Source organism: Haliotis cracherodii, unplaced genomic scaffold (assembly GCF_022045235.1).
Source record: "Haliotis cracherodii isolate W230 unplaced genomic scaffold, xgHalCrac1.p SCAF_7, whole genome shotgun sequence".
Taxonomy (NCBI): Eukaryota; Metazoa; Mollusca; class Gastropoda; order Lepetellida; family Haliotidae; genus Haliotis; species Haliotis cracherodii.
The window spans coordinates 59,246,362-59,271,950 of record NW_027266330.1 but is presented as its reverse complement, the minus strand read 5'-3'; the positions used below and the strand labels follow the sequence as shown (position 1 = coordinate 59,271,950).

The 25,589-nt window shown below is 44.0% G+C and overlaps 1 protein-coding gene across 1 annotated transcript; it reads left to right on the top strand.

Annotated features, from left to right (window-relative positions):
- Positions 1 to 467: 467 nt before the first annotated feature.
- LOC139447090 (uncharacterized) lies at positions 468 to 25,589 on the top strand. The gene is made up of 19 exons (XM_071228250.1): positions 468 to 747; positions 2,576 to 2,794; positions 3,627 to 3,815; positions 4,639 to 4,857; positions 5,791 to 5,997; positions 7,175 to 7,501; positions 7,721 to 7,920; positions 8,801 to 8,889; positions 9,837 to 10,032; positions 10,632 to 10,752; positions 12,181 to 12,627; positions 13,499 to 13,707; positions 15,537 to 15,628; positions 17,773 to 17,959; positions 19,781 to 19,901; positions 20,667 to 20,890; positions 22,463 to 22,548; positions 24,005 to 24,179; positions 25,476 to 25,589. The coding sequence occupies exons 1-19, from the start codon at positions 468 to 470 to the stop codon at positions 25,587 to 25,589; spliced, it is 3,702 nt and encodes a 1,233-aa protein (XP_071084351.1).

Here is a 25,589-nt window from a genome sequence, read left to right as displayed (position 1 = left end):
ATTCATCCTTTTCTGTGTTTTGTCAAACATTACTGTTGTTCAAACACTTTTTCCCCTCCATCTCCCATGTTTTCCACGAAACAATAGTCAAGATCCATAGCTCTTGAAACATCAGGAACTTGTTCATCCGGAAAATGAGGAAGGAAACGCCCGGTTTAATGTGGCCATAAGGACAGGCTATCAGCACAGTGGCAAACAACACGTTTAATATACAGTAGTTGTGTCTTGTACGGTATACTTTGTCTTGTAGGATAGCTGCTGTCTGGTCATGGTGCGTTACAATGTTTCCCATTCTGTTACTGATGTCAACTTTGTCTTACAGAATGGCTGCTGTCTGGTTATGGTGCGTTACAATGTTTCCCATTCTGTAACTGATGTCGACTTTGTCTTGTAGGATGGCTGCTGTCGGGTTGTGGTGCGTTACGATGTTTCCCATTCTGTAACTGATGTCGACTTTGTCTTTTAGGATGGCTGCTGTCGGGTTGTGGTGTGTTACGACGGTTCCTATGCTGTTCTTCATTCAAGCCATCAATGGCCTGAAGAACGGCTATGTGAGGGAGTTGAACTATATGTGTAAACCACGACCAAAGGCAGGACTGATGGCCGTGCCTTGGGACTGCAATGGATTTGTGCAGTGTAACCATTATTTTGCAATATGGACAAACTGTGCCACCAGTTTAGTGTTTGACCCTGTGCAACAGACCTGTGTGTCCCCTCCCGTCTCAGGACCATGCAGATATCCAGAAGGTACGAAGATCGTACACACTATTATCCCTGTATAAAATGAACCAATAGTTTTAAATCATTTCATATGTATTTCTTATGCTTAAAAACTAATTTGTCATGAAGCAGAAAACAGGATTGTTAATAACATAAAGATATAACTAAACTAGTGTCCAAAAGAAAGGATACCACCTGTTTGCAACGACATAAAAGAAAAACTAAACAATGCAGTAGTTTAGGATTAGTGTTATGCTTTTGAGAAATCCTTTCACAACATCTGCACAAAAATTTCATTTCAATAAAATCTGTACAACCAATATGACAAGCCTTTAAAGATGGGCGGGGTCGAAAAATGAACATTTCGTTAGAGCACTGATCACAGAAACAACGGGAAATGTCACACCACACGTCTCAAAGTCAAGTCAGTAGCGGGTATGTCCACCGTGAGCATCAATACATGCCAGAACACGCCTACGGACTGATGATGTCAAACGTCTGATGACGTTGGGAGTGATGCGTTGCCATTCCTCGAGGAGACATCGTTCCAAGTCCTGGACGTTGACTGGAGGCACACGGCGACGTCGGATTTGCCGATCGAGGTGGTCCCATAAGTGCTCGATGGGATTCATGTCCGGTGAACATGCGGGCCATGGCAAAACCTGTACGTTGGCGTTGGCAAGGAAGTTCTGTGTCAATCTTGCTGTGTGTGGCCTTGCATTGTCATGTTGGAAAAGGAGTCCACGAGGCTGTTGATGAATAAAGGGCACCACAACAGGCCGTAGGATGTCATCAAGATAACGCTGTGCATTCAGGTTTCCACGAATTACGACAAGCATCGTTTTGACGTCACCACATATGCCACCCCAAACCATTAACCCTCCACCTCCAAACGGCCGGACCTGTTGGATACAGTTAGGCGCCAAACGTTCACCAAATCGTCGGTATACAAGCTGCCGTCCATCGTTTCTGAAGATGAGGAATCTGCTCTCATCAGAGAACATAACACGTGCCCAGTCCCGCCGTTGCCAACGTCGAACTCGCCTGGCCCAGATCAGTCTGTTGTTCCGGTGTCGAGGCGTCAGGAGCGGTCCGCGGTAGGGATGACGTGGCCGGACACCATACTGCCGTAGTCTCCTGTAGACGGTCTGTCGTCTGATCCTGTGTCCCAGTGCTGTAGCCGCCGTGGACGTCGCTGTTACGGTGCGGTTCCTCAGGTGTAATACCCGGATGTAACGATCTTCACGGGGTGTGGTTACTCGTGGTCTTCCACTCCTGGGCCTGTCTGACGTCTGACCTGTCTGACGTAACCGCTGCATCAACCTGGTGATAGTGATGCGTGCGCAGCCCAACCTTCTGGCGACGTCGACGTGTGACGCTCCTTGTTGGACCATTCCAACGGCTCTCTCTCTCTCAATGGCTGTTAAACGTGGCATATCTTGTGTTCTTTTTGTTGCTGTGATATCAACCTGTCTGATCAGCCGTTTTATGCAGTTTTTATGCACGTGCAGAACATGCTAGAGAGGGAAATATCACTTTCACGAAATTTACGTTTTTTCCCGGAAGTGATTACGTGTTCCCGGTATTTTTTATCGACTATGTGCAATACGAATTGGCATGTTTTCATACTAGACAATTCACTTAGTAAAAACAATTTTGAAAATAAGTTGGTATCGTTTCTTTTGGACACTATTTTATTAATATGGTGTGTTTTAAGTTTTGTTTTTCTCAAAAATATCAGTTTTGTCTTTGTCTCAGAAAACGAATAGGATCCATTAAAATTAATAGTATTCTTCTCTTTTTGGTAAAGACTCTTTTACAAATATTCTGAAATTTAGGTGCTAACATTTTTTAGAGAGAGCTAAAATGTTTTGCCCTGGAATGCCTGGTCTGAAGTTCCTCCACCCCAAGAGCTGCGCCATGTTCTACGACTGTAGTCAAGTGGTACCCCAGTTTGGTCTCGGCCTGTATGAGAACGAGTGCAAATATCCCATGCTGTTTGACAAATATGAGCTCGTGTGCAAGGAGCCAGAGAATGCTAAATGCGGAGACAGTCCCAGGCCTCGTGATAAATGTAAGTATGGCATTCTTATCAATATCTTCAGAAACTAGGACGTGGGCTTCTGATAGTCTTTAGTACAGCAATGTTTGGATATTTGAATCGACTGGAGTGACTTTGCATTTATATGGATGTTACGTTCAAACAGAAGGGACTTCCAAAATGAAGTCTTACATTTTTTATATCCTTGTAAGAAACCGGAAATTATGATGGTCGATGGGCGCATTTTGAACAAATTTTACTTCCCAATGCACTGTAAAGTATACGCTGACTTTAGTCTGTGAACATATCAGGAATGTGCCAATACCAAAAAATCTGTAAAAATTGTTTCAACTGAAGAAGTTGTTCTAGTGTCTATCTACATTTATATAGTACTCTTTAGTATGAATATAAACATGTTGTACATGTATTTAGGATTAGGAGACTACATATATTGACAAACATGATCGAATTTGAATATAGCAAGATCGGCCTAAATATTATCGTTAGGCAAAGAATTTAATAGCGTCTCAAGACACAAGACGCAATAGTTGCAAAAACGTTCTTTAGGACATTGATAACTAATTCGTCGGATTCGTAAGTGCTGTGTCCCAAATAAATAGAATATTAACATAGTATTGATTTAAGGGCGGGGATCAATGGCCATGCGTATCACAAATATGATTCCATAAAAATGCTTACCCTCTACAATGGCTCTTAAGTGAGAAAAGTGTCTGTTAAAAGAGTTTGGGAAATGCAATGCTGACACAGTTTCGACCCAATAGGATGCAGCAGTGTGGACATGTGAGTCTCTATCGTTCTAAGACAAATAGTTTCGCTGTCAGTCCTCACTGTACTCTTTACCCAGGCTCCTACCAGCTGGAGTGTTTGGACGAGGCGTGTCGAGGCCTTCCCGACGGCAAGAACCCTGTTGTGGGAAAACTCTTCCTCCCGGAGTATCTGGAGTGCGCCTCCCAGCTCGTGGTGTCCCGATCTGCCTGTACTGGGAGCATGGTGTTTGACCCGGTCGACCTTCAGTGCTCAGAGGATGTCAAAGGTATGACGTGTGTTCTCCAATAGGCCGAAGGAGTTCTGAAGCAACATTCCGTTATTATTCGGGGGATACCGCCAGTGGGCTTTACCGATTTTATCCATGTGGAGCATAACGCCATGGTTTCGGCAAACAGCGAAGGCTTACTATATGATGGCGTGACTGTAGGTGCAGGTTTATCCGTTCATTTAATATGCACAGCTCTTGTGCCTTTTGTATCTATGCACCTTGTCATACGTTTACTGGAACGGCTGTGTCGCTTTGTGATGTTCCTCACGCCGCGATCGATGGACTGGGACGACGCTATCGGGTACATCGGCAAAGTATTTGTTAAACTCTGCAATTACTCATAATCAGTCATCACGCAATCACTATCTAAATCAAATAAAATCACTACTACTACTCTCCTGTTTCAACAGCTTTAATTCCTCACTTCAGTGAGTGAGTGAGTGAGGTTTTACGCCGCTTTTAGCAATGTTCCAGCAATATCACGGCGGGGGACACCATAAATGGGCTTCACACATTGTACCAATGTCGGGAATCGAACCCGGGTCTTCGGCGTGACGAGCGAACGCTTTAACCACTAGGCTACCCGACCGCACCTTATTACTCACTTCAACAACTACAATACTACTGACTGCGCCATGACCGCAACGACTACGACTCCACTCTCTAGAACAACTACAACGAGTCCTCACTCACTACAGCTTCTAATGCTTCTAAATCGACTACGACGACTGCTACTATTGACTACATATGTGACTGCAACCACTACAACTTCAACTATCAGCTACAACGATAATTATGACTACATTGTTTACCATTCCAGCGTCGATCACCAAGATATGCGAGCGGCTCCCGGGGCTGAAGTTCCCTGCGTCTACGAGCTGCTCCAAGTACTACGACTGCAGCACCGTCTCCTGGAACTCCGCCCTCGACCCCTACCAGAGGGAGTGTCCGTACTTCCAGCTGTGGGACCCCATCACCTTCACCTGCAGCCAGTACACCAGTGTCACCTGTGGCGGCAGGTTCCAGCCCAAGGCGCCATGTGAGTCGTGAGTGAGTGAGTGAGTGAGTGGGTGGAGGGGTGGGTGAGTGGGTGAGTGGGTGAGTTAGTGAGTGAGTGAGTGAGTGAGTGAGTTAGTGAGTGGGTGAGTGAGTGAGTGAGTGAGTGAGTGGGTTGAGGGGTGAGTGAGTGAGTGAGTGAGTGAGTGGGTGGGTTGGTGAGTGAGTGAGTGAGTGGGTGGGTGAGTGAGTGAGTTGGATTCAACGCCGCTTTTAGCAGTACTACAGTTATATCACGGCATGTCAGCATAATGTGGGAGGAAAGCCCGAAGTGATGCAGGTCTCAGACGTTTATCACTTCGGTGAAACCCAAGAGCACGGGTATGGTGCTGACAAACCTAGAAACATAATCGAGGCGAAACGGGATTCGAAGCCGCAATCATAGGTTTCTGGCGTGCCCAAGGGAGGCAACACTGCACAGCGAATCGCGGCGCCTTAGACAACTGGGCCACCCTGGTTGAGAAGCTAGAAAATAATATCTTGTGTTTGTTTGTTTATTTGTTGTCAACATCAATGTTCCTACTATATTACAGATGATTTGTTTGCAAGCAGTATTCCAGGTACATAACTGCGGCCTGTAAATAATCGAGTCAGGGTCAGACAAACCAGTGATTGATATTATGAACAACGTCCCGATTCGTCAGGGTAAAAAGACATGCAATCAACCAGCTCTCCTCTTAGGATGGCATAGATACTTGGGACATTTCTGACCCTGAATCCCTCACGTGGGATTCTGGGGTAGAATTTGTGCCAAGCAACCAATGTTGACAATCTAATTAAAATCAGATCTAAGTTCTCGCTGCCGCTAAACAAAGATCTGAGGACATCCCAACCAACACTCCCTCCCAAAATACCCCGCAACATACCCCACCAACACAGACCTCACCCTGACCGACCTCTTGCCCTCCCGCTGCAGGTGACTACACAGTCGGGCAGTGTGCCACGGGCACCTGCATTCCGTGCGAGGCCACGTGTGTCGGAGCCATGGACGGGAAACTCGCCTTTCCAGGCAACAACAAGAAATACATTGAATGCAAGGACGAACGGACAATCAGCATCGACAGTTGTGCCGGGAACTACGTCTTCTGGGAGGACAGAGGGGCGTGCGTGGACCCAAGCATCGGTGAGTACCAGAAACGCAAGAGTTTATCTACGATAGAGACGGGTCCAAGCCTCTTTGTGAAATGATATTTCAGTGTTTTGGAGTTTTGTCCTTATTACACTTATACATCAGCTTTACCAAGAATTATTGATATCAAACCATACGAAGCGTCTTAAAATCTCCTTCCTTGTGGCTCCTCTACGTGTGAGGTGAGGTGAAATGGGGTTGAACGTCGCGTCCAAGATTATTGCACTTATATAGAGACATGCATGTACGTGTGTGTGTTTGTGTGGCTGCTTGTACTAGTCCGGACTGATGCCGATTTATAGTGCTAGCTCACTGAGATACCATGCCGCAGCTTAACATGAATATCCCACTCAGACACAGTATACTGACTCCGAGCCGACCGCTCCTTGTTTTAGCCCCTTAATGCAGACGCCAGTCAGGGTAACAGCAAGTACCATCTTTTAACGGCTTTTGGTATGAAGCGGCCGGGGATGGAACCCCGGCCCTTCCGCTCTCCGGGCGGACGCTCTACCACTAGACCACGGAGGCGGTCTCCTCTACATGTATGGTTTTATTTCTGAGAGGTGTGGAACAAGAAGGTCCTGTGTTTTTGTTTGTTTGTTTGTTGCTTAACGCCGTACTCATCAATAATTCCAACCATATGACAGCAGTCAGTAAATAATCTAGTCTGGACCAGACAATCTAGTGATTGATATCATGAGTATTGATCCACACAATTGGGATACGATGACAAGCATCAACCAAGTCAGCAAACCTGAACACCTGATCCCGTTATTTGCGTCCGCCCGGAGAGCGGAAGGTCCGGGGTTCGAGCCCCGGCCACGTCATAGAAAACGTTACAAAATGGTACTTGTTACCCTGTCACTTGGCATTAAGTGGCTAAAACAAGGACTGGTCGGCTCGGAGTCAGTAAACTGTGTCTGAGTGGGGTATTCATGTTAAACTACGGCATGATGTGTAACTGAGCTTGCCCTAGAAATCAGTCCGGACTAGAACAAATAGCCACACACACACAAACAACCGTGCATGCACGTCGCTATATCATAAGTCGTAGTTGTCGACGTTAAACCCCATTTCACCTCACCTCACCATTCCATTGCATCAAATCTATTCCTTTGTAACATCCGGCGTCGCTTCCATAAATGTACGGCTCCCTGTGTCACTTTTACAGTGCCACTGACGACGACGATGATGACGACAACTTCTGAGGAGGCCACAACTGTTGCTGCTGCAACAACCAGTACTTCTGCAACGACAACGACTACTACAACAACTGGGGCAACAACAACTCCTACCACGACTGTTACCACGGAAACTACAACTACAACTACAACCACGGCTGCGCCATCAACGACAGTTACTACTACAATTACCACAACTACACCTACTGCATCTCAAACAACTACATCGATGACGACACCAACGTGTACCACCAACGACTGTATCAGAGACAATAGGATAGCAGCGCTGGAAGATTTCAAACGGAAAACGGAGTTAGGTAAAGATTATTATTCCTTTTTTTTAGGTAATTAATTAAATGAAATGCGGTAATGCACACCTCTTTAATATGAAACTATATATTCAGAAACTATTTTGTCTGCACAATCAGAATGACCTTCAGTGCATGGCCTTTGCGCGTGTGCATTTATTAGATAAAAGAACCGACAAAACATTTAACAAAAAGGGAACTAAAACTTTTAACTTTGTTTTCCTGCAGCCAACAAATACTGTTTTCCTCCCCCGAGCGACCAATCAAACAGAATTGTCTCCCTTTCCTATTCTGCGGGTGTCACAAGAGCCTCCTACGCATGCGCCACCGGATATTCAATATGTGGAGTTGCTGCCATGGGGACATGCAAGGGGGACCAGTGGAAACAACCCCCTAGCCGGTGTGTAAGGAATGTGTGGGGCCCACCGGTAAGGAATTTGTCACATATACTGAGGGAAACAAATAAGGGAACACCACTTTATCACACTGTTCCTTTATTTATTTCCAGATTTCCACCCACAGAGCAATTCAAAGCATGCGAAGAATGCTGGAAAATGCTTGGGTCGCCTGTTTGAAAAGTGACCTAGATGGGCATTAGGTGTTCAAAATGTCTGTTTTGTATAGACAATCTTCCCAGGGATTACATGAATGCTCATTTCAAATTGGTTTTAAATCCCTCACATTTGAGGGCCATGTAGTCCTGCGCCATGACTGTGGAATATATATATTATTTTACTAAAAGCCTAGGCAAGTCTAGATCAAACAAAACTAAGTCTAGTTTCCTTGATTATGAAAACAGCAGAAGAGGATAGGTTGTTTTGAAAAGAAATTACAATTATTTTAAAGAAATGTTTTAATAACTGTTTTGGTCCAGTGGCGATGTGGTTACCAGCTTAATAGTAGTTAAGGCATCCGCTCGTCACATCGAAGGTCAGTTTCAATTTCTCACAGGGATACACTCTGTGAAGCCCGTTTCTTTTGAATGAGGGGCCACGGGTGGCCCAGTCGTCTAAGACGCCGCGATTCGCTGTGCAGAGTTGCGTCCCTTGGGCAAGCCAGAAACCTATGGGTGTGGGTTCGAATCCCGGTTCGCCCCGATTATGTTTCTAGGTGTGTCAGCAACATATCCGTGCTCGTAGGTTTCACTGAAGTGGTAAACGTCTGAGACCTGCATCACTTCGGGCTTTCCTCCCACATTAGGCCCTGATATAACTTGAATACTGTTTAAAGCGGCGTTAAACCTAACTCGCTCACTCACTATTTTGAATGACGTGACGTGACTAAGTCTGTATGACCTTTCTGTTTCAGATGACTGTCTCTGACGTCCAGGTAGGATGCCCTCTGACCCCCTGGTCCAGGATTCAGGTGGTTGGTGTCTTAGGCAGCTTCAACTCCACGTACGTCCGACTGACTCAAACAAACACCGCTCATGTTCACGAGATACACGTCATGTGTTTCAGATTTGCGAGTCCTCAGTAACGCTCGAAAACCTGAAAATATGACGCGATTCTATATTGTATAGTACAAGATGTTATCAGGAAAGTTCCGTAACACAGTCAATCTTTGTGAACTATCACACTTTGATGACATAAAAGCACGCTGGAGTTGTATGACGTCATGATATAATGGTTGACGTCATATGTTTAGGAGATAAACATATTGAGTTTTCAATTTAGAGCTAGGTTACCTGTAGATTAAACCGCGCTAAATTGAATTTGTAAGTAACACGCAGCCTGAGGTTTCAAATGTTAAATTTAGCGCGGTCCTTTGCTTATGTTAAAACCAATGCTAATCAACCCCTTCCTTCCATATGTCCATTAACCCCTGCCTCAATTGCTTAGTACCCATCAACGCTATTTCTACCATGACGTTGAACAATGCTTGATTCTGATTGGTTAAGAGAGGTTTCCATTTTGCAAGAGAAACCTCTTTTATAAATATAAGCATTTTCACAAAAAAAACGTACGTATAAAGCGCTCAGTTCAAAAGTAAAATAAGAGGTATCTGCTCTACAGTGGGACTACATCAAATTTCAAAACACAGTAGGTTCTAATCAACTGTTTGATTCTATTGTTAAATCTAACCTTATTGTTAAATCCCGTTAGTAGCCTCTTACGACAAGCATAGTCACCTTTTACGACAAGCTTGGGGTATGATTATTATTATCTGTATTATTATTCTTGTTATGAGTAGTAGGTACTTAATTCTCATAATAAGTATGATAATATAGGTAATAATAATCATATCCCTAAATTCAATACCATGCTCTGCTACTGGTGTAATTTTAAGCTCCACGAGGAGCATATATTCTTTATTATATTTGGGAAAACAAATTGCATTTCAGGAGCTTCAATCTGATGAAGGAGAATGACTCACTTCTTGACGTGACCTTCACCTTCGTTGATTCAACGCCACCTTGTCGCGTGGAGGTCAGTTGCACGGCAGCTTCGAGTACTGTTTTGGAGGGGTCAAAGGAAGTTGACCTTTATCCTGGCGATGACCTTGACCTAAACGTGCGGTTGGGAATGAATGAATATTTTGTGAGTACATATTTATTATTCAAAATGATTGTTTTAAGATTATTTACGACTATAGGATTGTAATTTAAGTATGTATAATGAATTGTCTGTGTTTGGATATAATAATATTGTGTACGAGTGTGTGAATGAGTTCGGCTTAACGCCACTTTGAACAGTATTCACAGCGGGTGAGCTTGATGTGGGAGGAAAGCCCGAAGTGATGCAAAGATTACAAAGATGATACACTTGAAGCATTCCGTTTCCAAAATAAATTTAGCAAATAATGTAAAAACATCAAATGCTTTTTTTTTCATTTAAGTGAGTGAGTGAGTATGGTTTTACGCCGCTTTTAGCAATATTCCAGCAATATCAAGGCGGGAGAAACCAGAAATGGGCTTCACACAATGTACCCATGTAGGGAATCGAACCCGGCTCTTCGGCGTGACGAGCGAACGCTTTAACCACTAGGCTACCCAACCGCCCCTTTTTCATTTAAAGACTTGGAAAACGTTTGATAGATGTTTTTTTTTCAGTGATTACGTGAACGATTATTTGCATTACACTGTTATTAAAGGGCAGGTGTTCCACCGTTGCATGATGATTTACAATATCTTTTCCAGGTGTTTATTAATGACGTAAACATAGCAACTGTACCCTATGTTGACCAACCGACCACAGCTGACCGCATCGTGGTGGACAGGGGTTTGCAGCTGGGCAGTAGACTAGAGATATCCAACTCAAGTAGGTTGTGCCCATGTAACCGCCCATCCTCGATAAGCCTGGGTATATATCTCCATACTATTTTGATAAATACCCCGGATCCTGCTACTGAGTCGTTGCGGAAGTGACGTCACCAACTTAATCACGGTCTTAGCAGTATCATCACAATTTCTCCCGCTCTGTGACTAAAATGACTGGCAGCTCTGTGTTGCATAGCATGTGGTGAACAGGTCCAGGGTATTTAACATGATGGAATGGAAATATAACACCCTGGAGAATCGAGGATGGCATTTGGGTATTTTGCGTTACAGAATCTTTAAATTCTTGTTTTATGTAAAAAGTCTAAACAACAGGGTGGGGAGTTGGAATGTATTTTGAAATTTAACTGAAAAAAATCTTATATTTTAATTAATAAAAAAGAGTGGAAGACTTGGAACGGTTTTGTGAATCAAAGAACTACCCCTCTTTCAATACTGAGCTATTTTGAATACAGTAAACTACGGTTATAACGAACTGAAAGGGACTACTAATTTTAGTACGCTAAACCGTAGTTCGTTATAAGCATATATACATCATAACTACAGCAAATAGTCGGGACCAAAAAACTAAATTCGTTATATCCGTCAGTTCGTTATAAGCGTGTTCGTTATAACCGTAGTTAACCATATGTTTTACTGAAAGTAATCAACAGCAAGGAAAATATCTATCAAAACATTCCACATGTCAATACACATTGAGGACATATTCTGTCGGCTGAAACGTAAACCAATAGAAGCAAAAACATGAATATTGAAATTGACATCACGAGTATGAAACTGAATCATCTTTGCGGTACCCCCCCCCCCCCCCCCCCCCCCCCCCATCGGTATTCCGGGATACAACTGGCCCCGGTCCACAAAGCGATCGTAGCGCTATGGTGGTCGTAACTTCCATTCTTTTACAAAGGCTTACGGCAGTCGCAGCGCTACGATTGCTTTGCGAACGAGGCCCTGGTCCCCACCAAAGTCACAGTCTTCTATGTTGTAAGAGGCGTCTCAATAGATCAGGTGGTGGGGACGGCCTTGATCTCGCCTGGATCTCGTATCTCATCACATCAATCGGTGTCTGGTCCTGGACGCTGTCATATAGCTGGCATATTGCTAAGTGCGGCGTTAAACAATACCCTTGGTTGAATGCCTCATCGTAACTCGATGGCGTCCATCTGGTATCTCAAGACATCAACCAATGGCTGTCCAGGACGCTGTCGTGGAGCTGGAATATTGCCAACTGCAGCGTTACACAATTTATCAAAACAAACAATATTTTCCCGACCTCTATCCCCAACTAAGCGAGGCTCAGAAATACATTTGACCGTCTCCGTGGCTGAGAAGTTGCTATAAAGGGAGGTAAGCCACTAGCCAATTATCCTCTGGCCCTCTCCATACCAAATATCATCTACTGTTACACCAGACCTTCTGCAGCTGGAAACGGACGGCACCACCGCCATCGACCTCTCAACCAAAGGCTACATCGTCGACGGCAACTTCTTCACCTTCGGAGTCGAGGCATGTGAAGACGTCACCGTCACCTTCAGCCTGTCGTCATCAGACTTCGATACCATCACCATCAACCTCGGCAGCAACGGTAACACCGTCTCCACCGTCAGAGCTTGCAGCACATGCACGGTGATGACCAAGAGGCACAGTCCTCTTGTGTGTGGTCAGTCTAGGCAGTTCTGGGTTTCCCTGTACAGCATCAACCCTGTGAAGGTCAATGTTGGAACAGGTTTTGTGGACAATCTTGAGGCCAATCTGATATTCCAGGGTGTTGGTTACCGACCGACTAGTGACTTGGGAGAAGGTGTGTTTCAGAAAGTTACCGTTATGTCAAACAAAGGCAAAGCACGATGGAGTATATGTAAGTACTGTTATATTTATTTTTTATTTTGTGAAAAAGAAATCCCATTAATAAGATAGTAGGCACACACAGAGACAGACAGACAGAATTACACACAGACACACACTTGAACCCAACGTCAAGCCCATTTCACCTCACCGCACCTCACCTCACCTCACCTCACCTTATAAAGTTGTTTCAGTACTTTAGGCTTCAGGCCTTTGCGTACAAACGTTATGGTACAGGCTGAATTGCAGTTAACCGAACATTTCATTCCATATGAGCATAGTACAAATATTTTGCTAAATTTGTTCACTAAAGAAGTTGTACTATAGTTTCCTCTCCGGGAGCAAACCAATCTCATTGAAATCAGATCTTAGTTCACGCTACCGCTAAACAAAGATCTGAGGACATCCCATTACGGGTCGCGTCAGACTGACCTTGCGCGAACTTTGACCGACCAATGGAATGACCAATCAGAAGGCACCTTTCTCGTGCTTTACGGCACTAATTTCATATTGGCGACTACGCTTCGAAACATATTTTGACCAATTCTCGATTACAAATTTGAAACCTGAACAAAAGAACATTCTGGAATGGCAAATAGATGGTCTAGATTCTATGGATTCGGTCGTTAAACCCGTAACTATCGCTCGGATATCCCTTTCTCGTGGGTTTCACCGAGGTGGTAAACGCCAGACCTGCATCACTTCGGGCTTTCCTCCTAAATCAAGTTGACACGCCGCGATATAACTGGAATACTGTTCAAAGCGGCGTTAAACCCAACTCACTCACTCCCGCATTCACTATAACTCCAATATAATTAACAGCAGCGTGACCGATGGCCACTGCCAGACAGAGTTCAAAGTTCGCCTTTTACTTCCAATGACAGCTCAGCCGGACATTGAGCGGTGTGGCTCGCCACTTCCGATGCCGAACAGTATTCCCCTTCTCCTGCCGGAAACTGCCGAGGTGCAGTATCGGTGTTCGGAGGACTTCGCCTTTTGCGGAACCTCGGATAAGATGACTTGTGCCAAAGACAATCTGTGGAAGGGGCTGATGGGAACTTGCGTGAAATCCGTTTATAAGAATATTCAGAAGGTAGGTGCTGGTTCGTAAAGAGTTGCTCTAGGATCTGCGACTATCTGGTAGATTTACCAGCTCCTCGGTAGCTATGTGTATAATAACAACAACAACAACAACAACAACAATAAATAAATAAATAAATAAATAAATAAATAAATAAATAAATAATAAATAAATAAATAAATAAATAAATAAATAAATAAATAAATAAATAAATAAATAAAGATGATGATGATGAAGATGATGATGATGATGTGAATATGAAATGTAGAATATGCAATGAATTAATAAGACTGTCCAACACATTGTCAGTGGATGCCTAGCTAGGCACAAACACAGTATCTTAGGCGACATGATGGAGTGGCTCGATCATTTTATTACCGTCTTCGCCATGCTTGTGGTTTTGACACAGAGGTCCATCCATAGTACGACCTAGAATATGTAGAGGGCGTCATGGAAAATGATGAATACAAAGTTTTTGGAATAGGCCCGTATACAGCCTCAGACCTATCCATGCCAACAAACCTGATCTGTTTCTTTTTTTCATAAATCCAATGAAATCATTTATGTCATTGAATTCTCTGTCCCTTTTGCCACTAATGTGACTGTCAAGCTTCAGGACCTCGCTTCCGAAATGTCACGCTTGCATCCCAAGTACCAAGTTGTCCGACTCCCCATCGTTCTCGGTGCCTTAGGTTTGGTACCTCCCAATCTGTTGACTGACATTGGGAGAGTACCTGGTTTTGCTACCAGGAATACAGCCCTTCTGATTTGGGTAATGCAGAAGGTGTTGGGGAGGAGGGGAGTCTTCACATTCTTCAAAAAGTTCTCATTCGCCATCTTGGGCTGCGTGTAGAGGGTGCAAGGGCCCTGAGCTGATGATGAGCCTAACCAGCCTGACTGGTTGATCACCCAAACCCTCTTTGCTGCATTTATTTTTAATCTGAATAAGAATTATGATAATGATACGGAATGGAAAAGAGTGTACGGGAATTCCATTCTCAGCTCCCCGGGGAGTGGACTACCCAAGCTGCCTTACGGAGATAGGAGGTGAACAGCCACATTACCATATCATCCGACCGGGTACCCACTCACTGCTAGTGAACATAGGCATAATTCCAACAAAGTCACTTCCTTAAGGAGACAACACAGGTGCTACATCTATTTCCCTGCGAGGCAGGACCTCAGCCCTAGAAAATCTCAGAAGTAAAGTTTTCCCCTAACGGTTACCCATCCAGTACTCTCCGCCACAAACGCTGCCTAACTCTGCCTCTTTGTGATATGGTCGCTGTACATGGGACTCCATGCCACCACTGGTGTTAAAACATACGTCCCAAGTGATTCTTTGCCATAATGTTGCTAGAATAATGTTCACAGCCTAGACTGGCCTCACCTCATCCATAAATAACCGCCTCCGTGGTCTAGTGGTAGAGCGTCCGCCCGGAGAGCGGAAGGTCGGGGTTCGATCCCCGGCCGCGTCATACCAAAATACGTTAAAAGATGGTACTTATTGTTACCCTGTCTGGCACTCGGCATTAGGAGGCTAAAACAAGGACTGGTCGGCTAGGAGTCAGTATACTGTGTCTGAGTGGGGTATTCATGTTAAACCTCGGCATGGTATCTCAGTGGGCTAGCACTATAAATCGGCATCAGTCCGGACTAGCACAAGCAGCCACACAAACACACAAACAAGTGCATGCACGTCGCTATATAAGTGCAATAATCTTGGACGCGACGTTAAACCCCATTTCACCTCACCTCACCTCATCCATAAATAAGTATCAACTGATATATGTTGACGTATTTTTGTATGAAACGTTACATTTCTCTTTTGACGTCTTCAGCCACTTCCCGGTCGGTCAGCCATGTTGACGATGAAATGCAGGTTTTATGAGAGTTCCGCCGTGTCGCTCCACCTAATGAAAGGATCTGGGAAGTAAGTCTTATGACATGTTACATTGAATGGACAAACAACTCATTGATTGTCTGTTGCCCCTCAGGTGAATACTCTTTGTTTGTTGTTGTTTAACGCCGCACTCAGCAATATTCCAGCTATATGACGGCGGTCTGTAAATAATCGAGTCTGGACCAGACAATCCAGTGATTGACATCATGAGCATCGATCCACGCCATTGGGATCGATGACCTGCATCTACCAAGTCAGCGAGCCTGACCACCCGATACCGTTAGTCGCCTTTTACGACAAGCATAGTCGCCTTTTACGAGAAGCATAGTCGCCTTTTGAGGCAAGTATGGGTTGCTGAAGACCTATTCTACCCCGGATCTTCACGGGTCCTTACGACAAGCATAGTCACTGAGTCAGGGTATATGAGTAAAGAAAGTACACACTTGGAAATAGGATTAGACAGAAAACAGTCGCCGAAATAGGTCCAAAAGACAACTGTGAACCAGAATAAATCACATTACAAACGAATAGCCAGTTTTTGTTTGTTTAATTTTCAACCTCCATCTAACATATATGTATATACCTTCTTTTGCCTGACAGGTTATATACTATTTGATATGATACACGGAATAATGAAACGTCTAACAAACAATAAACAAGGTGTTAACCATACAAAGTTTCATGTCTCCCAAGTTTTAAACTCCCATCAAAGACTTGATAATGTATTGAAGACTTGATTATCATACGGAGGACATTAAAGATCGACGCTTTCGTTATGATATTTCTGTTTGTATCTGTTTATCTGTTTGTTTGTTTGTTCAACTCCGTACGTTTAATGCCACCGTATAATTATTATTTAGGCCACTACAAAATTTAAGAAACGGGTAATTTATCATTAGGGAGGAAGGGGGGCGCCCCCTCTCTGAATCTCACTCCCCTTAGGGACGACCATTTGATAATCGGGGGAAAAATAAATTGACATAAATTCTTGAAAGTAATAATTATTCTTCAGACTGTTGAAAAAAAGATAAAGAATATCAAATGATCGGTCCCTTATAATTGAGTGAGTATAGTTTTACGCCGCTTTTAGAAATAGTCCAGCACTATAACGGCGGGGGACACCACAAAAGTGGATTCACACGCTGTGTGGAATCGAATCCGGGTCTTCAGGGTGACGAGCGAACGCTTTATCCACAAGGCTACCCCGCCGCCCCGTCCCTCATAATAAATGACCAGTCCTTATGTCGACCCAAACAACAAGCATAGTTTATCGTTGTTGTGGACCTATTCTAAACCGGAAACCCCACAAGGACTTTCTGTCATTAGAATAACCAACGCCAAGAATTTTGGATGACCTGCCTTGAATGAAGGGACGAAGGACAGATGATCTGTAAAATATGTTTCGAGAAGGTTAATACAAATATTACCATTGTCATTTGAGAAAAAAAAATGAAAAAAAAATGTAGTAGGTAGGTCATACATAATGGTATTGATTCATGAACGACTGACGTCTAAGGGTATTCTTCTCATCTGCGGGGCAGTATGACGTCATAATGTTTCAACTGACCAGTGAAAGAAATGCTAAAATGCAATCTCATTAAAATCAGATCTTTGTTCTCGCTATCGCTATTTCTTTCCCATTAAGGGTCACGTCAGAACGACCTTTCATCCAACCAATCAGAGCGTCGCTTACCAGATCATGAAAGTGACAGTCGGAATGTGTTTTCTAACCGTGTAACCACGAAAAGTTTAACACGGGATATTCCGGACGACAGTTACGGGTTTTATGATTATACCCAGCAATCTAGGCCATCTGTAAGCCATTCCAGAATGTTCTTTTTGTCAGTTTTAATTTTTTAAATCGAGAATACGTCAAAATATGTTTCGAAGCGTAGTCGCCAGTTTGAAACTAGTGTCGTAAAGCTCGAGAAAGCTGCCTTCTGGTTGGCTAATGTCGATTTTTTGTCAGTCATTTCATTTGTCGGTCAAAATTCGCGAAAGGTCGTTCTGACGTGACCCGTAATTGGATGTCCTCAGGTCTTTGTTTAGCGACAGCGAAAACTAAGATCTGATTATAATGAGATTGGCTAAAATGCAAACGTGAACTTAATGGATTGTTACAACACTGGGCTCAAACAGGGTAATAATCAATACTTTGTTCCTCTCTGTTGTAGAATCACAATCAAACTGATTGACCTGGCAGGAGACATACATCTTGTGATGACTATATTTGAAGGAGGGTTCGGAATGCACTCTGTGAAGGGCGGGGTGGAGATGAACGCTGTGAACACGCCCGGGGTGTCCTTCACGACAGGGGAGGAGAGACACGTCGTTATTTACAACTCCTTCACCGGCTTTAAGGTGATTCAACGGCGTTTATATGACCATATTTGGAGACTTATAAAACGAGATATATCCGATGTTCGGGTCAATGCTTAACCGAAGGATTAAATGCATTTGTGGATATGATTTTAGTCCGCTTGGAACAATGTCCCAGGAACTGTTTTGTTGATATATGCGGTACACGGAGTGATGTTGACATGCACGAAGCCCAGTTTACAGTAGCTAAAGAATCAAACCTAAAAAATTCACAGACTGTTATTTCGATGACCGATAGTTATGAAATGCTTCCTCATCTTCCCGAGGCAAGGGAGGTAACTGACTAAAAGTCCAGTTTCAACCCTTGCCGAACTAGGCAGAAATTATGGAGTTACATTTTGGCCTTACTTACGAGTCTATGCATAGGCCAGTTAAAATCGCGAAACAAAATCAACATACGGTTCATAAACAGCATAGCGGCTGCCGTGCAGATTGCGGTTGACTGCAGGTTTTGCACAGCATGTGTTCCGTCAACAGGGATTCGAAGGATATTTCTTCAAACATGTCATGTTTTCAATCAAGGTGCGGAAGTGATCTGATGCTCTTCGCGAGAATGTGATCCGTTTTAATATGATAAAGAACTTGATAATAGATCAGATCGTCTTGACTGGGCGCCGCCATTTTGTTTGAAGCAAATGCGAGTGATATGAGAGGAAGAACCTGATTGGTCAATAGGAGGGACCTAGAAGAGACACGGGTGGCGCTGCAATCGGGCCCTGAAATTCCAGCCTAGTTCGGCAAGGGTGGAAACTTGACTTTTATAGAGAGTTAACTCCCTTGCCTCAGGAAGATGATGCTTGCTGTAGGGTCTGTCTGACTGATTGATGTGTGTATTCCTAGATCTCCGTTTGGGGTCTCTGGCTGATTGATCTGTGTATTCTTAAATCTCCCTGTGTGGTCTCTGACTGATTGATCTGTGTATTCCTAGATCTCCATGTGGGGTTTCTTACTGATCGAGCTGTATATTCGAAATCTCCATGTAGGGTCTCTGACTGACTGATCTGTGTATTCCTAGATCTCTGTGTGGGGTCTCTGACTGATTGATCTGTGTTTTCCTAGATCTCCATGTGGGGTCTCTGACTGATTTATCTGTGTATTCCTAGATCTCCGTTTGCGGTCTCCGACTGATTGATCTGTGTATTCCTAGATCTCAATGTGTGGTCTCTGACTGATTGATATGTGTATTCCTAGATCTCCATGTGTGGTCTCTGACTGATTGATCTATGTATTCCTAGATCTCCGTGTGGGGTCTCTGACTGATTGATCTTAGTATTCCTAGATCTCCATGTTGGGTCTCTAACTGATCTGTGTACTCCTACATCTCCGTGTGTGGACTCTGACTGATTGATCTGTGAATTCCTAGATCTCCATGTGGGGTCTCTGACTGATTGATCTGTGTATTTCTAGATGTCCGTTTGGGGTCTCTGACTGACTGATCTGTGTATTCCTAGATCTCCGTGTGGGGTCTCTGTCTTATTGATCTGTGTATTCCTAGATCTCCATGTGGGGTCTCTGACTGATTGATCTGTGTATTCCTAGATCTCCATGTGGGGTCCCTTACTGATTGATCTGTGTATTCCTAGATCTCCATGTGTGGTCTCTGACTTATTGATCTGTGTATTCCTAGATCTCCATGTGGGGTCTCTGACTGATTGATCTGTGTATTCCTAGATCTCCATATGGGGTCTCTGACTGATTGATCTGTGTATTCCTAGATCTACGTGTGGGGTCTCTGACTGATTGATCTGTGTATTCCTAGATCTCCATGTGGGGTCTCTGACTGATTGATCTGTGTATTCCTAGATCTACGTGGACGGGCAGCTGGCGGGGACGTACAATCACACGGACACGGCTTGGAAGAAGGTGAAAATGGTGGATGTAGACGGCTTCGAGATGATGAAGATGGCGGAGGTGGCACCAACAGGTATACATTTCATTGGTATTGATATCCAGATATGCTATACTGTTCAATATACATTGGTATTGATATCCAGAATTTTCATATGATGGGTGGATATCTCGGTAGGACAAAGCCAATACAAACGGTATCCGTTGGGGTCATATGCGGATAAAGATGCAAATATGAAAGGTCGGGTAGGTACCACTTTCAGTGTTTACAAACAAACATGGCATCGCCCTTGTCAATCAGCGATTGTGTGAGAATTAAGATTGGGAATTTGGAGAAACTATTGGGATAATTGTCATCAATAAAAATAGTAGTCTAGAGCCTGAAAATCAATGTCTAACCTCTGTGACTTGGGGCGTTTTCCCCAAATTAAAACAGTTAGATTTGGCCGAAATATATCCGAATTGTCACCTTCTTTCAATTTAGTCGGGGAAGTTTAGGTTGGTTGGTTTTGGTGTTTTTACGCCGCACTCAGAAATATTCCAGCAATATGACGGCGGTCTGTAAATAATCGAGTCTGGACCAGACACTCAGTGATTGATATCATGAGCATCGATCCACGCAATTGGGATACGATGACAAGCATTAACCAAGTCAGTGAGCCTGACCACCCGATCCCGTTAGTCGCCTCTTACGACAACCATAGTCGCCTGCTACAGCAAGCAAGGGTTGCTGAAGACCTATTCCTTTCCTGATTTTCAGGGGTCGGGAAGTTTAGGAAGTAATTTTTTTCAATGTCTTACATGTTTTAATCCCCTGACTGACACCGTGTTCATGTCCCAGTGTCCGGCATGCCGACCTGCCCACCCCCATCACGGAAGGGCAACAGTACCGTGGTGGCGGAGGACCTCACCCTGGGGGCCATGGCAGCGTACGAGTGTGTCCCTGACTTCATCTTCTGTGGCGACACCCCCACCATCACCTGCTCCAGCGACGGCAGCTGGAGCGGCGGGCAGGGGACATGTGTCCAGACCAGATGGTTGGTCAACAAGGTTCTCAACGAGGAAGTAAGTTCAATGGATTGTCATGAATTCAAAATGTCAATGCCAGAGAATAACCAGTCTCGATTATCAGCCGAAACAGATTCCATCGGGCGCAGTAGGCAACATGGCGAAACATTATATCAATGCATCACCGAGAATCAGTGATGACGCCAGGTGTTTGAGTAAACGGATAAACACTATTTTCTCTTCACATGCAGTGTCATACCTTCAACAAATATTCAGAGGGTACATGGGTGTCTGGATAGCAATTTAATTAAAGTTCGCCTTGACTATGTTCTGTTCTCTTAAATGAAGCTCATACGTGGTGTCCCCAACTGCCATATCACTGGAATATTGCTTAAGCGACAATCTCATTAAAATCAGATCTTAGATCTCGCTATCGCTAACAAAGATCTGAGGACATCCCATTACGGGTCATGTCAGAACGACCTTTCATCCGACCAATCAAAGCGTTGCTTATCAGATCATGAAAGTGACAATCGGAATGTGTTTTCTAATCATGCAACCTCGAAAACGTTAACGGGGTATTCCGAACGACAGTTACGGCCCGTACGACTGATTCGGTCAAAATCATCGTCTATCTCTCGCTTCCATGGGAGAAACATTTGAACGGAGGAGGCGTTGTGCAGTACGTGGGAAGCACTGCTATGCAATCTTAACCATATATTAGACATTCCGGAATGTTCGTTTTCAAAATTGTAATCGAGAACTGTGTCAACATATTTTTCAAGGTAGTCTGAAATGTAAGTCGTGAGGTTGAAACGCGTGCCGTAAAGCTCGAGAAAGCTGCTTTCTAATTGGCTGATGTCGACTTCTTGTTAGTCATTTCAGTGGTCGGTTAAAGTTCGCGAAAGGTCGTACTGGCGTGACCCATAATGGGATGTCCTCAGATCTTTGTTTAGCGGCAGCGAGAACTTAGATCTGATTTTAATGAGCTTACTTAAGTGGTAAAACGTTACTCACTCTACGAAACTATATTGTCAGCTGACCTGCAAGGTAAATCAAGTACACGGACGTTTTCGGTTTCAATTAGGAACACAAAGGTGAATTACAGTCGCATACATAATTACTGAGCGGGCATGTCATTTTAGTTACTTTGTTTTACGGATTGCCGAACTGGAAACTAAAGATTTGGAATATTAATTTGATTTTAAGAACAGTTTGTTTTCTTTCCGGCCAAACTGTTTTAAAAAATAATTTTAAACTACTTTATAAATATTACAAAAATCGGATGAAGGGTAACACTTTTACGTCTTTCAAATAGTTACAGGGGAGGTGGGGATAGCCTAGTGGGTACAGAGTCCGCTCGTCACGTGTTCGATTTCCCACATGGGCACACTGTTTGAAACCCATTTCTGGTCCTCCGTGAATTTATGGCTGCAATTTAACTAAATGCGGGCTGAAACAATACTCACTCACTCACTCACTCAGCCACCCACCCACCCACCCACCCACCCACCCACTCACTCACTCACTCACTCACATTAGCTACCATCCCTTCTCTGCAAACCTACGACAAGCTTGGGCACCATTAGTTTGCAGTTTCATGTAAACTTGACGTGTGTGATGTTGCAGGAGATGACGTTCAGGATCCCCCTGTGTCTCTACACCAACTCAGGGACGCTGACGGTCAAGGTCCAGCTAGAACTCAAGGGAGGGCCGTGAGTACACCACCCGCTAGTCTCCTAGACCTTCAAACCAATATTTCCCAATATCCCATGCAAGTCTACAATTCTTTAGCAAGTCTAGGATTTTTCAGTTTCAGAGTGAACATGAAGGGATTCTCTGAATTCCATTTCTATTTTTCAAGATATGATTTAACAAAAAATCTCTTCAGAGACTAAACATTATTCGTTGAACGTCTTTGTTCCAGACCGTTCGATACTTCTCCATTTTTATACTTTTACATCTCTCCTTCCTCGATACTCATAAAACTACAAATGGATATTAAAACGGAATTACGGATCTGATTATTCCTATCAAAGGTTGAACAGTATATAAGGAAGAAAATTTATGGATGTCAGCTTCTTTATTATGAGGAACACAACGTTTCGGAGTATATAGAAGGAGTAAGCATATACTCCGAAACGTTGTGTTCCTCATAATAAAGAAGTTGACATCCATATATTCTCTTCCTTATGTGTATCACTTCTAAATGCCTTTCAGAGACCTGAATAGTATATAGTTCCCCAGTATCCGATGATTTTAAGCCCCTTGTCATTCCCTGTCAGAATAGTTCCTGAACTTGCCCATCTTGTCGTAACACGCTGCTAGTCTCTGTCCCTTGGTGTGCTCATGTTCTCAACGACTGGCGTAACTGAGCCATACTCGATTGTGTCACAGACTGGAATCGTCCTATTCTCATTAAAATCAGATCTTAGTGCTCCCTGTTGCTATTAACATCACAGGTCCCATCAGAACGACCTGTCACGAACTTTGACTGACCAATGAAATGACTGACAGGAAGTCGACATTAGCCAATCAGAAAGCAGCTTATAGAGCTTTACGGAGTTTAAAAATGGCGACTTCCATTCCAGACTACGCCTTTTAAATATAATTTGATTAAGTTCTCGATAAAGAATTGAAAATTGAACCAAAGATAATTCTTGAATGTCTATCAGATGGCCGATATTGTATGGCAGTAGTTACCAAGGGCGGTGGAAAGTATCTTCCATTTCACGTTTAGTTCTCAGAAGCGAGAAATAGACATGTCTAGCAATCGGAATTCCTCTTCTTCTCGTACTCCTCTAGTCTACATGCACCACCGTCGTGGTCTAGTGGTAGAGCGTCCGCCCGGAGAGCGATCCCCGGCCGCGTCATACCAAAAGACGTTAAAATATGGTACCTGTTGTTACCCTGCCTGGCGCTCGGCATTAAGGGGCTAAAACAAGGACTGGTCGGCTCGGAGTCAGTATACTGTGTCTGAGTGAGGTATTCATGTTAAACTGCGGCATTGGGCTAACACTATCAATCGGCATCAGTCCGGACAAGTACAAGCAGCCACACACACACATGCATGCACGTCGCTATATAAGTGCAATATTCTTGGACGCGACGTTAAACCCAATTTCACCTCACCTGACCTCTGGTCTACATGTCTATGTTCCCTACCCACAGGTTTTACTTGGAGCTCCAGCCACACCACGCTGGCTATGACCCCCACAGACTGGACATCACGGAGGGGGTGGGGAGCCTGAACATCGCCGTCACCCCAGACGCGACCGCAACAGACATCCCTTCTTCAGATCTCTTAGTGACATTCACGTTTAATATTTCTGCAGATCAAATAACTGTAAGTACTTATGAAAACATAAACCTCTTTCATAAAGCTGTATCCGCGCTATTTAATCGACACAAGCAGCAGTACTACCCATACAAAACAGACTGCCTAGTGGTCCGTGGTCTAGTGGTTGAGCGTCCGCCCGAAGAGCCGAGGGTCTGGGCTTCGACCCCCGGCCGCATTGGGCCAAAAGACGTTAAAAGATGGTACTTGTTGTTACCCTGTCTGGCGCTCGGCTTTAAGGGGCTAAAACAAGGACTGGTCGGCTCGGTCTCAGTATACTGTGTCTGAGTGGGGTATGCATGTTAAACCCCATGTGTCTCACACTGAAGTCACGAATCGTGTGCAAGAATTCTTGTTTTCCGAGTGAGAGCGAGGGTAATATATATGTACATGCGTTCTTACATGAGTTTCATAAAATCAGTATGACACATATGCAAGTGTAATAATTTCTTTATTACCATTATTTATTCAACCTTTTTAGCTCGTCTTTAGAAAAATTCATCACCGCCGTCTTTCCAAATACACAATTGCCGAATGACGTCAACAGTATTCAGCTAATGTGACGTCATTCCGACATGACGTCACAATAAGATTTCAATGACGTCAACAATGCCGTCCGAATGACGTAATCAATACACTGGTGTGCGTGAAGTGATATTTGCACTAGTGCACATACTTCCTTTTTATCTTGGTTATTTCCAACCCTATTGGTGGTAAAAAACCGTTACCGTTTCACCTCCAAATTTATCCATCTTACCAGGGTTGAATAAATTTCCGACCACCTCCGTGTTCTTGTGAGGCGTCTGCCTGGAGAGCGGAAGGTTGCTGGTTTGATCCCTGGCCGCGTCATCCCAAACACGTCAAAAGATGGTACTTTTTGCTACAATGCCTGGCGCTCGGCATTAAGGACTGGTCGGCTCAGAGTCAGCGTGCTGTATCTGAGCAACTGCGGCATGGTATCTCAGTGGGCTGGTATATTATTACGGCATCAGTCCGGACAAGCACAAGCAACCACACACGTGCATGTACGTCGCAATATAAGTGCAATAATCTTGATCGCGATTCTAAACTCCATTCACATTAATAGGTTTCCAGCACCCTGTTTGTCGCATGGCTCGCCAAATCGTGGATCGGTTGGTCACGTATTTCCTTAAATGAATGTCAACATGCTCTGATGGCGTGGATGATTGTTCATATTTTGGTTTTGATGGCCTTGTCGTCTTCATTCACAGACCTTCTTGATATGGCTGCCTATTGCAGACTGCGGCATAAAACAACATTCACACTTGTACTTCTTTGTTCCAGTATTCGCTGGGGACGACGGTCTTCAAGTCAGTACCCATCACTTACTCCAACTTCGACACGCTGGCCATTGGGAAGAAGGGCATCCTACTACAATCAGTAGACATGCGCAGTTAA

What these genes read in the sequence shown, in the direction of transcription:
- LOC139447090 (XM_071228250.1), top strand. Translation starts at nt 468, where the DNA reads ATGGCTGCTGTCGGGTTGTGGTGTGTTACGACGGTTCCTATGCTGTTC. An exon ending in GGCGGAGGTGGCACCAACAG is followed by an intron (nt 19,902 to 20,666) that starts GTATACATTTCA and finishes TTCATGTCCCAG; the next exon opens with TGTCCGGCATGCCGACCTGC. An exon ending in TTTCTGCAGATCAAATAACT is followed by an intron (nt 24,180 to 25,475) that starts GTAAGTACTTAT and finishes TCTTTGTTCCAG; the next exon opens with TATTCGCTGGGGACGACGGT.